The sequence below is a fragment of the Puma concolor genome, chromosome A1, assembly GCF_028749965.1.
Source record: "Puma concolor isolate L17-30 chromosome A1, mPumCon1.1.hap2, whole genome shotgun sequence".
Classification (NCBI taxonomy): domain Eukaryota; kingdom Metazoa; phylum Chordata; class Mammalia; order Carnivora; family Felidae; genus Puma; species Puma concolor.
Genome location: NC_141667.1, coordinates 123,556,773 through 123,572,476, shown reverse-complemented (window position 1 = coordinate 123,572,476; position 15,704 = coordinate 123,556,773). Strand labels below are relative to the sequence as shown.

At 43.1% G+C, this 15,704-nt stretch overlaps 1 protein-coding gene across 7 annotated transcripts in view; it reads left to right on the top strand.

Moving 5' to 3' along the window:
- Positions 1 to 15,704, top strand: part of LOC112861239 (protocadherin gamma-C4) — a 173,713-nt gene that overhangs the window by 28,148 nt on the left and 129,861 nt on the right. The window contains exon 1 of one of the 7 annotated variants that reach the window (XM_086701893.1): positions 1,304 to 4,661. The exons of 5 other annotated variants lie outside the window; for them this stretch is intronic. In XM_086701893.1, the coding sequence (XP_086558019.1) occupies positions 2,238 to 4,661 (2,424 nt within the window). In that variant the 5' untranslated portion in view covers positions 1,304 to 2,237. Of the gene's footprint in view, positions 1 to 1,303; positions 4,662 to 10,361; positions 13,965 to 15,704 lie in introns of those variants that run through there. One more of the 7 variants, XM_086701908.1, reaches the window with a different exon arrangement.

The window sequence follows — 15,704 nt, the reverse complement described above, 5'->3', positions numbered from 1 at the left end:
TGTCCTTTCTTAGTTGATGTGTGATACTGTTTTTTTCAAACTTTATTCTACGTAAATGTACTGACAGTCCTTCCTGCTTAAGTTAAAGTCCATCAAATCTATTATAGTTTTTTTCATCTTTTTGTTGCAATGCGTATTTTTAATAGAACCTTCCAAGAGTTAAGTTTCTTAGCACTTCTTTGCCTTCTCACATGTGGCAAACAGTGATTTGGATCACTAGTTTCCAGTGAATTTTATTCCCACTCCGTAGTCTCATTCAAAAATAATTTTGGGGGGCACCTGTCTTGCTCAGTTAGTAGAACCTATGACTCTCCATCTAGGGTTTGTGGGTTCAAGCCCCATGCTGGGTGTAGAGATTCCTTAAAAATAAAATCTTTTAAAAAATAACTATCTTGGGGCACCTGGATGGCTCAGTCAGTTAAGCATCCAACTCTTGATTTTGGCTCAGGTCATGATCTCACAGTTCGTGAGTTTGAGCCCTGTGTTGTGCTCTGTAGTGGTAGTGTGGAGCCTGCTTAGGATTCTCTCTCCCTCTCTCTGCCCTTCCTTTGCTTGCTATGTCTCTCTCAAAAATAAACTTTAAAAAATATATTGAAAAATAACCTTCTTAACCATTATGTAGTAACTTATTTTTATACCCTCTACTTTGTTGCTGTTATGATGAGGAATGTAATGAGCCTTTTTGTGTATAAAGCCTCTTTCATAATTCTTTTTTTCAGTATAGGTTTCTGAGAAGTGAGTCAAAGTTTTTCCAAACACCTCATTTTACCTCTTAATCCCCAACAATTTGTGAGTTCTTTGAGGATTGTGAAAATTACCTTTAGTATGCTCTCCAAAATTTGATGACTTTAATACTCTGAATAAACAATAGCCTTTCTTGTCTGATAGAATGCATAAGTAACTTCTAGAAGGTAATTATTATGTGAGGAATAATCTAAAGAACTGGCTACTTGCTGCTTTATATTAAGTTTTCTACGATTAGTAAGTTACTCAAAGTATTCATGTGTAAGAAAACTCTGAAACATGCAATGATAACACACACACACACACATACATATATATATATATATATATATATATATATATATATATGAAAACTTTCCTTTTAGTGGTTATTTCTAAAATCAAACTTAAATTAAACTTATAGATAATAGTAAAATAATACTTTCTGGATGTGTCTTTATGTGGTACTGAATATTGTCTGCTGTTTACATACAAAACTTCAGTTTAACTTTTCTGTCTTTTTTATCTTTATTATTTATTTTTAATATCAGAGTTATTTACCAATTGTTTTAGGGCTTTGCATTTATATTAGTGATGCACTCATTAAACAATGAAAAACTGAGTATCTACTCTATGAAAGGTGCTGTTCTAAAATTTGAGGACAGACTGTGAACATGATAGTCACAAACATAGCTGTGGTCTAAAATTTTCTTTATACAAAATTAATAAACCAATTACCTTCCCAAACCTATTATCATATTTGCCAACCCCATTTGCTCAGGGGTAAGACTAGCTCTTGAACAGTAGATGTTTTTTACAAGAGAATTGAAAAGTTGCCCATATTTTAAAGGGTCAACTCATGCGAGGGAACTTGTTTCTGGATAGGAAGGGACTAGAGCTCAGACTTCCGACTTCCCCGACCTGACACTGTTTTTTCACCTATTCTTTCATTCTTCAAGTTAATCCTTGTTCCTGTAAAGGATAAATGTGTCACTCACACAATGCACTGTACTGAAAATGGGCTATGAAAATAAATAATGGAAAAACTTAGGAGAGAAAAAAAATGTTAGAAAAAATCACCATATTTTCTTTAAAAACAAATAAATTACTTTAGAGGGCTTATTGTACAGTAACATTTGGGTCATGCCTGGATTTTTATTACAAATAAAATAACGGGAGCTTGAATTTTATTCTTTTGGGGAGAAATAAATTATGGAAAAGAAATGGTATAAACATCTTTTCTTTACCAAGAATAGATTGCAGTAACAGGTTAGGACTCTGAGTGTCGCTGTTCACCAGTCAGGCGAAAAAGACAACAAGGAATTTAATCCAAACCACAAGATTTCTGCATCACAAAGCACTAGCCCTGTGGCTTTGGGAAGCTTCAGACTGGACCCCAGAACTCCATCATCCAACGGTGAAAGCACATAATCTTGGACCCTGAAGATTCTGGGGCTCCTCTGACCTCCACTAAGGGAGCACCCAAGTGCAAGCTATTCCGCAGCGGGGCTGCAATGGCGGCTCCTCCTTATCGGCCAAACTGCAGCCGGCTGGGCAGGATCTGCGTTCTCCTGGGGGCTCTCTGGGAAATACAGGCGGAACAGATACGATACTCGGTGCCTGAGGAGCTGGACAAAGGCTCTTATGTGGGCAACATCGCCAAGGACCTGGGACTGGAGCCCCGGGAACTGTCAGAGCGGGGAGTCCGCATCATCTCCAGAGGTAGGACGCATCTCTTTGCTCTGAACCCTCGAAGCGGCAGCTTGGTCACCGCGGGTAAGATAGACCGGGAAGAGCTCTGTGAGAGATCTCCAAAGTGTGTAGTAAGCCTGGAGATTCTTCTGGAGGACAAAGTGAAGATTTTTGGAGTAGAAGTGGAAATAATCGATGTTAATGATAACGCACCCAACTTTGGGATAGAGCAAAGGGAAATAAAAGTCGCTGAAAATGAAAATCCTGGGACAAGATTTCCTCTTCCTGAAGCTTTTGATCCAGATGTAGGGGTCAACTCCCTGCAGGGTTACCAGCTCAGTTCAAATGTTCACTTCTCCCTAGACGTGCAAAGTGGAGTGGATGGCATTAAGTACCCTGAGCTGGTGCTGGAGCTTGCCCTAGATAGAGAAGAAGAGGCGGTTCACCACCTCCTCCTCACTGCCTTTGATGGAGGCGACCTGGTTCGCTCTGGCACTGTCGAGATTCATGTAACTCTTGTGGATACCAACGACAATGCTCCTGTATTTACTCAGCCAGAGTACCACGTGAATGTTCCGGAGAATGTGCCAGTGGGCTACTGGCTACTCACTGTAAAGGCTACTGATCCAGATGAAGGAGCCAATGGAGAAGTAACATATTCTTTCCGCAAAGTGAGTGATAAAATGTCCCAACTATTCCAGTTGAATTCTTTGACTGGGGACATAACAATAGTGGGGGATCTAGATTATGAAGACTCTGGATTCTATGATATAGATGTAGAAGCCCATGATGGACCTGGTCTCCGAGCCAGAAGTAAAGTTCTGGTGACAGTTCTGGATGTAAATGACAATGCTCCAGAAGTCACAGTTACATCTCTCACCAGTTCTATCCAAGAAACTTCTTCCCCAGGTACAGTAATTGCACTTTTCAATGTGCATGACAGTGATTCAGGAGAGAATGGCCTTGTCACATGTTCTATTCTGGATAATCTGCCATTCACACTTGAAAAGACCTATGGAAATTATCATCGTCTGTCGACACAAAGAACACTGGATAGGGAAGAAGTCTCAGAATATAACATCACAGTAACTTCCACTGATCATGGAACTCCACCACTGTCTACAGAAACTCACATCTCATTGCATGTGGCAGACATCAACGACAACCCACCTACTTTCCCTCATGCTTCCTACTCTGCCTACATTCCTGAAAACAACCCTAGAGGAGCTTCCATTTTATCCATGTCTGCCCAGGACCCTGACAGCATTGAGAATGCCAGAGTAACTTACTCCTTAGCTGAGGACACACTCCACGGGATGCCTCTCTCCTTCTATGTTTCCATCAACTCTGATACTGGTGTCCTGTATGCATTGTGCTCCTTCGACTATGAGCAGGTTAGAGACCTGCAACTACTAGTGACAGCCAGCGACAGTGGGGACCCTCCACTCAGCAGCAATGTGTCCTTGAGTATTTTTGTTCTGGATCAGAACGACAATTCCCCTGAAATCCTGTACCCTGCTCTCCCCACTGATGGTTCCATAGGCGTGGAGCTGGCACCCCGATCAGCAGAGCCTGGCTACCTGGTGACCAAGGTGGTGGCAGTGGACAGAGACTCTGGCCAGAACGCCTGGCTGTCCTACCGTCTGCTCAAGGCTAGCGAGCCAGGGCTCTTCACGGTGGGGCTGCACACGGGCGAGGTGCGCACTGCACGGGCCCTGCTGGACAGAGATGCGCTCAAGCAGAGTCTGGTGGTGGCGGTGCAGGACCACGGCCAACCCCCTCTCTCAGCCACTGTCACACTCACTGTGGCGGTGGCTGAAAGCATTCCAGAAGTCCTGGCTGACCTGAGCAGCCTCAAGCCCTCAGCCTATGCTGATGACTCTAGCCTCACGCTGTACCTGGTGGTGGCGGTGGCCACAGTTTCCTGTGTCTTCCTTGCCTTTGTCATTGTTCTGCTGGCGCTCAGGCTGAGGCGCTGGCACACTTCGCGTCAGCTCCAGGCTGTGGGGGTCGGATTGGCTGGAGTGCCAGCCTCGCACTTTGTGGGCATGGATGGGGTGCGAGCTTTCCTGCAGACCTATTCCCAGGAGGTCTCCCTCAGGGCAGACTCCAGGGAGAGTCATGTGATCTTCCCCCAGCCCAACTATGCCGACACGCTCCTCAGCCAGGAGAGCTGTGGGAAAAGCGAGCCTCTTCTCATAACTCAGGATTTACTTGAAACAAAAGGAGACCCTGGTTCTCATCAGGTGAGTCAATCTTGCCACACCAAAACATAGGCAAAGAGCTATATAAATGTCTCCAACTGTATAAGGTAGGTAATTGATGAAGTAAAGGCATTTTTTTTTAGTATTCTATTACTTTAAAGGGGAGGAGCAGATGATTCCTCAAGAATAATCAATAGCAGTTAGTACTCCTAAAAGCTGTTTATTATTTATCATTTTTAGTCTTCATGTAGTTACAGTTTCAACAACAATTTCTTAACTATATATCTCTAAGCATCTCTCTTCTTTAATAGAAGACTGAGTATTTTTAACTGTCCTCTTTTTTACACTTTGCTTGAAGTTTGTTTTTCCTTGAAAGGGTATTTTCCATTATAGTTAAACAAACAGTGGCAATTTATAAATATTGGAGAAAATATTAACCTTTATTTATTTATTTAGTATAATTTATTATCAAATTAGCTAACATACAGTGTGTACAGAGTGCTCTTGGTTTTTGGGGTAGATTTCCATGATTCACCGCTTATGTACAACACGCAGTGCTCATCCCAACAAGTGCCCTTCTCAATGCCCATCACCCATTTGCCCCTCCCTCATCCCCCCATCAACCCTCAGTTTGTTCTCTGTATTTAAGAGTCTCTTATGGTGTGCCTCCTTCCCTCTCTGTTTGTAACTATTTTTCCCCTCCCCCAAAATATTAGCTTTTAGATCTAATTTTAACAAGGATAGCTCTCATTAGGATTGGTATATTTCAAATATTTTGTTGTTGCAGTTTGTGAGATACACCAGTAGTGACTACATGTGATTCCTTTGGCTCACTTCTGGGATTACGAAAAATATTGCACATTTTATTTCACTCATCTTTAAGTAGGTTGAAGGAATAATTTTAATAATTTATAAATTTCCTATTATGGCATCACAATGAGACCCTTTTCAATTTCTAAGGAAAATATACCTTTCAAAATCTCTCCTTCTTCATCATGAGAGTCACTTGTGGAGATTGGGTAACTTAGATTCTGAACTGATATGATTTATGCTACTTAGTAAGTAGGCCTCATCCCTGTTCCTGAAAATTGCTCTCAGGTAGCTCTGAGATGGCTCTGGGATGATCTGATATGGGGGAAATATTTTGTGTTCAAGGGATATGCAACACTTTTGTTAAATGTGCCTTCATTTAGTTCCATGAGATAATTAAGAATTCAAGAGTGTGTAGGGCAACACAAATTAGTGCTCTTTCATAGCTGGGAACTGTAGCAGTAAACTGTGAACTATGCCTCAATTCAATTTAAGAAAGGGCATTTTAGTTTTTAAAAAAGAATTTACTTATTTAAAACAATTTTCTTTTTAGTTTAAGTAATCTTTACACCCAACATGGGGCTCAAACTCATGACCCCAAGATCAAGAGTCACATGCTTTTTGGACTGAGCCACACAAGCATCCTGCATTTTAGTTTCTAAATGCTTTTGCCTTCATGGGAAACTGTGTTGCAATACATAGAATAAACAGAATGTCATGTGATACAATTGTCTGGCATGGGGAAAGGAGAGAGGAAATAATATTGAGCAAGATTCTGAGGGGAGATTATGTAAAATATTGAAGCTTATCTGAGGAGAGATTATTTGTCTGAGATTATTTAAAATACTGAAGCTTTAAAAGAAAATTTGGAAATACCAATTGGCCTGAAACTGTCAAGCATTTTTGGAGGTTGGCATTAGGAATACATTCCAGAATCAGAGTGATACCTATTTTAAATGCCTAGGAGAGCAGTAGATAATTAACACCCTAATATCACACAGAAAAAAACATTTTTGTTTGGGCACTGGGTTTCTTTTAGAAAATATTTCTGATTAAGTAAATTATTGTACAACCATATGATGGATTACTACATAACTGTAAGAAATAAATTGGAAAGCTATGTACTTATATGAAATGATTTCAAGATACAATGAATGAAAAAAGCAAGATGCAGAACATGGTATATTGTATACTTACATTTATGTATTAACGTGGGGGAGAACATTTATAAAAATTTGCTGCACTACACAAAACATCTCTGGAATGATACACACAAAAACGTAATACTTATTTCTCTAGGGATAAATGTGGTATTGAAACAAGACAGGGAGAGAATATGCGTTATGTACCTCTTCAATTTTGGAGATACATGAATATATATTTAAAAACAACTGTAGATTCAAAAAAGAAAGGTTCGCAAAACGTTTATAAGCATTTGGTGCATTTCCACGGGAAAACCTCTGGGTGTCGCTGTAGGTCAAAAAAGTGAGAGAAAAAGCATTTGGGAGTCTCTTAGAGGGTAACTTCCTGCTCAAACCAGCCTCATAGAGGACACCAGTACTGATTCGGATACAGAAAACAAAAGCAGGAAAAGCGACCCTACCCGGGATTTTGCCATCCACAGAGGGCTTAATTCTCCTCCCATCCAAAAAGCAGAGCCACCGTGAAGGGAGACAGGATGAGGCCGAGGCCGAGCGCAGAAAGGAGCAGCCCAGCGCGGTGGCGGCAGGTATTGTTGCCCTTCCTGCTGTCTTTGTTCCGCGGGGCTCTTCCAGATCAAATCCGCTATTCAATTCCCGAAGAGCTGGCCAAAAACTCGGTGGTAGGAAACCTCGCCAAGGATCTGGGGCTCAGTGTCCGGGATTTGCCAGCCCGGAAGCTGCGGGTTAGTGCGGAGAAAGAATATTTCACTGTAAACCCTGAGAGTGGGGACTTACTTGTGAGTGACAGAATAGACCGAGAGCAGATATGCGGAAAGAAGCCTCTGTGTATTCTGGATTTCGATACTGTCGCTGAAAACCCACTAAATATTTTCCATGTAGCAGTAATAGTACAGGATATAAATGACAATACCCCGCTATTCAAACAGAATAATATTGATTTAAAAATTGGAGAATCCACTAAGCCAGGTAAAACATTTCCATTAGACCCGGCCCTGGATTCAGATGCTGGCCCAAATTCACTGCAAAGATACCATCTTAATGACAATGAACACTTTGATCTCATAGAGAAACAGGCTCCAGATGGACGTAAATATCCTGAGTTGGTTCTGAAACATTCACTAGACAGAGAAGAACAGAATCTCCATCAATTGGTTCTAACAGCTGTGGATGGTGGAGACCCACCCCAAAGCGGCACCGCTCAGATCCAAATCCAAGTGACCGATGCCAACGATAATGCCCCAGTTTTCATCCAGGACGTGTACAAGGTCAGCCTGCAGGAAGGTGTACCTCTGGGCTTCTCCGTGCTTCAAGTAACGGCCACTGATCAGGATGAGGGCGTCAACGCAGAAATCACCTACTCCTTTCATCATGTGGATGAACTAGTGGAAAAGTTTTTTAACTTAGATAAAAGAACAGGTGAAATCACAACAAAGGATAATTTTGATTTTGAAATTGCTAATAGTTACACTCTCAGTGTAGAAGCAAAAGATCATGGAGATCTAGCAGCCTATTGCAGTATCCAAGTTGAAATTCTCGATGAGAATGATTGTGCACCTGAAATGGTTATTACTTCGGTATTTACTCCGCTACCAGAAGATTCACCACCAGGAACTGTGATCGCCTTGATAAAAACAAGAGATAGAGACTCTGGAGAAAATGGAGAAGTTTACTGCCGCATCTTGGGAAAGGCCGAGTTTATATTGAAATCTTACTCCAAGAACTATTACAAGCTAGTGACAGACGGGCCCCTGGACCGGGAGGAGAATCCAGAATATAACATCACTATAATGGCCACCGACAGAGGTAAGCCGCCCCTCTCCTCTAGTATAAACATCACTCTGCACATCGCAGATGTCAACGACAACGCGCCAGTTTTCGAACAGGTTTTCTATTTGGTTCATATTGCCGAGAACAACCCTCCAGGAGCCTCCATCGCCCAAGTCAGCGCCTCCGACCCCGACCTGGGACCCAACGGCCGCGTGTCCTACTCCATCGTGGCCAGCGACCTGGAGCCGCGGGCGCTGGCGTCCTACGTGTCCGTGAGCGCGCAGAGCGGCGTGGTGTTCGCGCAGCGCGCCTTCGACCACGAGCAGCTGCGCGCCTTCGAGCTGACGGTGCAGGCCCGCGACCAGGGCTCGCCCGCGCTCAGCGCCAACGTGAGCCTGCGCGTGTTGGTGGGCGACCGCAACGACAACGCGCCTAGGGTGCTGTACCCGGCGCTGGGGCCCGACGGCTCGGCGCTCTTCGACACGGTGCCGCGCGCCGCGCAGCCCGGCTACCTGGTCACCAAGGTGGTGGCGGTGGACGCCGACTCGGGACACAATGCGTGGCTGTCGTACCACGTGCTGCAGGCCAGCGAGCCCGGACTCTTCAGCCTGGGGCTGCGCACGGGCGAGGTGCGCACTGCGCGTGCTTTGGGCGACAGGGACGCGGCCCGCCAGCGCCTGCTGGTCGCCGTGCGGGACGGGGGACAGCCGCCCCTCTCTGCCACCGCCACGTTGCACCTGGTTTTCGCCGACAGCCTCCAAGAAGTACTGCCGGATGTCAGCGACCGCCCGGAGCCCTCTGACCCCCAGGCCGAGCTGCAGTTTTACCTGGTGGTGGCTTTGGCCTTGATCTCGGTGCTCTTCCTCCTTGCGGTGATTCTGGCGGTGGCCCTGCGCCTGCGCCGCTCCCCAAGCCCTGCTGCCTGGGGCTGCTTTCAGTCAGGCCTCCGTTCCAAATCTGGACCTGGGGTTCTCCCCGATTACAGAGAAGGGACTTTGCCTTATTCCTACAATCTGTGCGTTGCTTCACAGTTAGCTAAGACAGAGTTTAATTTTCTTAATGTCACCCCGGAAGTGACTCCCTCTCAGGATCTCCTCTGTGAAGATGCCGCTTGGTTACCAAATACAAATCATGAAGGCGCTGGGGTCCCATTTGCATCAGATACTATTCTAAAGGTGAGTTTTAATTTACTTCGCTAGTTTTCATTTTGGGTTTCAATGTTTGTTAACAAATCACCTTACTGGCGTAGGAATCACTATTTCATATTTTGTCTTGTGGGCTCAATTTAGGCAGTTTTCTGCCTTAGTTATCTTAATCTTATCTAAACAGAATTTTAACATAGGTTTTCTCTCTGATGTGTGAGATTTATTTGTCCATAATTACAAGCCTTTACTACACGAAATAGTTTCTGCTTCATCTTTATATTACTTTCCTCTGAAATTTCATTACTACTGGGATCTTAAGCTATTCCTTTTACCCTACAGATCTTTATTACTCAGATTTTAGTTTTACTTCCTCTTAGAATTATAGCACTTCAGAGTAAAGAGAGCTTTCCATGTTCCTCGTTTGGGAAAACTGGGAACCAAAAAGAAAATTTTACCCAGTGTCATGGCTTGTCAACAGCAGGGCATGGGTAGGACTGAATTGTAGACCTCCCTTCTAAGTATCTTTTCAAGCTTAATGTCTTGAGATCTCAGATCTGTTTTTAAAGGATAAGCAATATTTGAGGCCTGTAGTACCTGTTATTAAGAGTGTGTTTATGGGGGTGCCTGGGTGGCTCAGTGGTTAAGTGTCTGACTCTTGATTTTGGCTCAGGTCATGATCTCATGATTCATGAGATTGAGCCCTGTCAGTGTGGAGCCTTCTTGGGATTCTGTCTTTCTCTGCATTTCCCTGCTCATGCTCTACCTCTCTCATAAATAAATAAACTTTTAAAAAGAATGTATTTAATAAGTGGGAGAAATTGTTCTCTCTCATGCATATAACAAATTGCTTTTGTGAAAAATTGTACAATGAGAAAAATTTTGCAAATTATACTCACATTGTTTACCTAAAACTTTCTTTTTTGAATTTTCTAATTATAGGTATAAAATCTCTTTGTGTTGTTTCTTTTCCTATGGAGGTGTCATTAGGGAAAAAATTGCTTTTCTCAGTGGACTCTCTGAAATGTCCCTTTGTTTTCAATCGTGAGGCTTTTTTTCCTGCTACCATGTAAAGGTGATAGCATTTAATATCCGTCTCAACATAGAAAGGGCACTTGCCTGCTCACTAAGGATCTGGACATGTTTTTCTGCCTAGGTGACGAACGAAAGCCCTTTTCTTCAGTCACTACACTGACTTCCCCAAGAGTCTGTCACTGTAAAATGCCTTAACTCCAATTTAGACATGATAATAGGGAAATATAAATAATGTGTAGTTAACCCAACTCAGACTCTTAGTCTGATATAGTGAAGCTGCCAAACTCTTAGTGTGAAAGTCTGGGAACTTTCTTAAAGACCTCAAGTAGCAAAATGGACCCTTTATTTTCTCTGTTTACAACATCTAATACAATTTGCTTGAATCAGTAGGCCTTTATGCAGTGGTGCGATGAGAGCTAGGTTTGTTTCCTGGACATTCTTATCCATAGTAGGTACGTTTTCATAAATATATCCTAATAAAAAGATGAAATTTTAAAGCCTACAAAATTAAGAATTCTAATGTCCTAATTTAATGGACTCAGTATAGGTAAGAGGTAAATAAAGGACATAGACTCAATGGCACATTAAATAAAACTTTTCTAAAGAAATAAAAATGTAATAATTATATTGATCTCAAGGTTTGTGGAAGTCCTTTGATATTTCAGAATTAAATCTTAGATATGAGTAATGTCACTTGTCAATAGGTTAAGAATACAGCAAAATTATTAGAAATAAAATATAATTAAACATTTATGAAATAAAAACAGAATTGGTGTAGTAACTGGATAGGACTCTGAGCGTCGCTGTTCACCAAAGTGGAAAAGCTGTCCGCTGAAGGCGACCTGACTCTGCTCCTTGCGCCCTAAACAAACACAGACCAGAGAAATTTGGGGAAAAGCCTCGCGTTTCTGTCAAGTAATGTGTTTCCTTTGACTTGAAAGAAATAAGGGTACAGCAGGTACAGCAGGCTGGAATTAGGACTAAGGAAACTGGTCGGAGAGAAGGAAATGGCGGATACACTGAGGGGTTGGGGCTGCATAGAGCCGCTTCTGCTCCTCCTGCTCCTGGAGACGTTATGGAGAGCTGGAGCTGGGCCGATCCGCTACTCGGTGCTGGAGGAGCTGGACAAAGGCTCCTTCGTGGGCAGCATCGCCAAGGACCTGGGTCTGGAGCCCCGGGAGCTGGCGGAGCGTGGCGTCCGCATCGTCTCCAGAGGTAGGACGCGGCTCTTTTCTCTGAACTCGCGAAGCGGCAGTTTGGTCACCGCAGGCAGGATAGACCGGGAGGAGCTCTGCGCTCAGAGCGCACGGTGTGTGGTGAGTTTTAACATCTTGCTTGAGAATAACATGAAAATTTATGGAGTAGAAATAGAAATAATAGATATTAATGATAACTTTCCACGTTTCCGGGATGAGGAAGTAAAAGTAAAAGTTAATGAAAATGCGGCTACGGGAACTCGGTTAGCACTTCCTTTCGCTCGAGACGCGGATGTGAGTATGAACTCTCTCCAGAGTTATAAGCTCAGCCCCAATATGCACTTCTCTCTGGAGCAGAAAAGCGGAACTGATGGACAAAAATATCCGGAGCTGGTACTGGAACGGCCCTTGGACCGCGAGAAAGTAGCTGTCCACGACCTTCTTCTCACAGCTTTAGATGGTGGAGACCCCATACTCTCTAGTAGTATGCACATACACGTGGTGGTCCTCGACGCAAATGATAATGCGCCTCTCTTCACTCAATCTGAGTACAGAGTGACTGTTCCAGAGAACATACCTGTAGGCTCTCAGCTGCTTACACTAACCGCCACGGATCCAGATGAGGGAGTAAACGGGGAATTAACATACTCTTTTCGCAATGAAGAAGATAAGATTTCAGAGACTTTCCAACTTGATTCCAGCCTGGGTGAAATCTCAACTCTGCAATCACTGGATTATGAGGAATCCAGATTCTACCTCATGGAAGTGGTAGCTCAGGATGGAGGTGCTCTTCTTGCCAGTGCTAAGGTATTGGTGACAGTACAGGATGTGAATGACAATGTCCCAGAAGTGATCCTCACATCCCTTGCTAGTTCCGTCTCTGAAGACTGTCCTCCTGGAACTGTAATTGCACTGTTTAGTGTACATGATGGTGATTCTGGAGAGAATGGTGAGATTGTGTGTTCTATCCCCAGGAACTTGCCCTTTAAATTGGAAAAGTCAGTTGATAATTATTATCACTTATTGACAACGAAAGCCCTGGACAGAGAAGAGATCTCAGATTATAACATCACAATAACTGTCATTGACAGTGGAAACCCACCCCTGTCTACAGAAAGCCACATCTCCCTGAATGTGGCAGACATCAATGACAACCCTCCCATCTTCCCTCACACCTCATACTCCACCTACATCCTGGAAAACAATCCCAGAGGCATCTCAATTTTATCTGTGACTGCACACGACCCTGACAGCGGCAACAATGCCAAGATCACTTACTCTCTGGCTGAGGATATGTTTCAAGGAATGTCTCTGTCTACCTATGTCTTCATCAACTCCAATACAGGCATCCTGTATGCTCTGGGCTCTTTTGACTACGAGCAAGTTAAAGATCTGCAGCTGTGGGTAATGGCCAGTGACAGTGGAGACCCTCCACTTAGTAGCAACATGTCACTGAGCCTGTTTGTGCTGGATCAGAATGACAATGCCCCTGAAATCCTGTACCCCAGCATTCCCACCGATGGCTCCACTGGTGTGGAGCTGGCTCCCCGATCCGCAGAGCCCGGATACCTAGTGACCAAGGTGGTGGCGGTGGACAGAGACTCTGGCCAGAATGCCTGGCTGTCCTACCACCTGCTCAAGGTCAGCGAGCCAGGACTTTTCACGGTGGGGCTACACACGGGTGAGGTGCGCACTGCACGGGCCCTGCTGGACAGAGACGCGCTCAAGCAGAGCTTAGTGGTGGTGGTCCAGGATCATGGCCAGCCCCCTCTTTCAGCTACTGTCACACTCACTGTGGCTGTAGCTGACAGTATCCCAGATGTCCTGGCTGACCTGGACAGCCTCAAGCCTTCATCCTATGCTGACGACTCCAGTCTCACACTGTACCTTGTGGTGGCAGTAGCTATAGTCTCCTGTGTCTTCCTCACCTTTGTCATCGTGCTACTGGCACTCAGGCTGAGACGCTGGCACTCTTCAAGTCAGCTCCAGGCATCAGGAAGCAGGTTGGCTGGCATGCCCACCTCGCACTTTGTGGGTGTGGACGGGGTGCGAGCTTTCCTGCAGACTTATTCCCACGAGGTCTCCCTCACAGCAGACTCCCGGAACAGTCACATGATCTTCCCCCAGCCCAACTATGCAGACACACTCATCAGTCAGGAGAGCTGTGGGAAAAGCGAGCCTCCTCTGATATCTGAGAAGATAAATGTAAACGAAGAGCTAGGAGTTGTACAGGTGAGGTTTTTTTTTTTCTAGTATCATTGCTTGTAGCATTTTTTTCATTTGTTTCCTCAATCATTTGTCTGCCATATTCAAAGTTGGTTAATTATATAAATAATCAATCGTTGTATGTTTTATTTAGAGATTGACTTGATTTAATTTGATGATGCTCTCTTCATTTGTTTTCAAATTATATTTTGGGTTTAATGTCTTTTTTTTCAATACATGAAATTTCTAGACAATCTAGCTGATATCCATAGTCTTAAAAATAAATGAAACATGATCGCTTTACCCAAAGACTTTCTTATACAACTGTTATGTTTTTTTAATGTTTATTTATTTTGAGAGGCGGGGAGGTGCAGAGGAGAGGGATAGAGAGAATCCCAAGCAGGCTCCGTGCTTTCAGTGCAGAGCCCGATGCAGGGCTCTAACTCACAAACTGTGAGACCGTGACCAGAGACAAAGTCAAGAGTCAAATACTGAACCAACTAAGCCACCCAGCTGCCCCAGAATTGTTATTATGTTAATAGAAGAGTTGTTTGATTAGTCCAAATTGTTACATGTAATGTTCTCTTTTGAATATTTGTGTAAACACCAATGGTGAATATGTTTTGGAAGAATAGTGTACAGCATTGAAGTTTTAGTATACTGTTTCTATAAGGAAATAATTTACAGTATTTTCATGAATCAGTGGAGGAATATAGAAAACTACATGAAAAAAATAAAAAACATCAAATCTATAGTCTGTGGCATTCTCAAGTCTGGAAACTTTGGGTTAATCTATGTAATTACTGGACATGTGTATTTGTTGAGAGAAAAAATCAGTGAGAAAGAGCCTTAGAACTTTATTTTCTGATACAGTTTAAAATCTCCAAAGAATTATATTTTGCTACATTCATTAAATACACCATTAATATGCCATTACACCTGGAATCATCTGGTTACAGATAACCTCTTCACTTTTTAGAATCAATATCTACTTGAATGTTTGCATTTATTCAAGTGTCAGTACAATTCTGCTTTATTACTAGACTCTAAGATTTGTGGTTTTTAAAATTATTTATTATTTTTTGAGCGAGAGAGAGAGAGAGCATGAGCAGGGGAAGGGTAGAGGGAGAGGAGGAGAGAATATTAAGCAGGCTTCATGCCCAGCATGGAGCCAGACATGCTGGGCTTGATCTCATGACTGTGAGATCATGACCTGAGCCAAAATCAAGAGTCAGACACTTAACCGACTGAGCCACCCAGGCACCCCGGACTCTAAGATTTGTACTTGGAAAATCAATTCAACATAAAAATTGTTTAAAATTTTGAAATTCACATGCTCATCTTAAATTAATAATCCTTCTTAATGAAATGTGGGTATTTCATTGGGTATTAAAATTCATGAGTGTGTGTTGCTTAAGAAGAACTACCCTTTTGGGGCACCTGGGTGGCTCAGTTGGTTAAGCTTCCAACTTCAGCTCAGGTCATGATCTCCCAGTTCATGGGTTCAAGCTGCACATCTGGCTCTGTGCTGACAGCTCAGAGCCTGAAACCTGCTTCAGATTCTATGTCTCCCTCTCTCTGCCTCTCTCCCATCCACTCTATCTCGGTCTCTCTCAAAAACGAATAAACATTAAACAAAAATTTTTTTTAAAAGAAGAACTACCCTTTTCATTTTTGATATCTGATTTACTGAAGATGATTTTCAGATGCTTCTCTTTAAATTTTTCAAATACTGTACTTTATCAGCTGCAAAGTATGAATAAATAG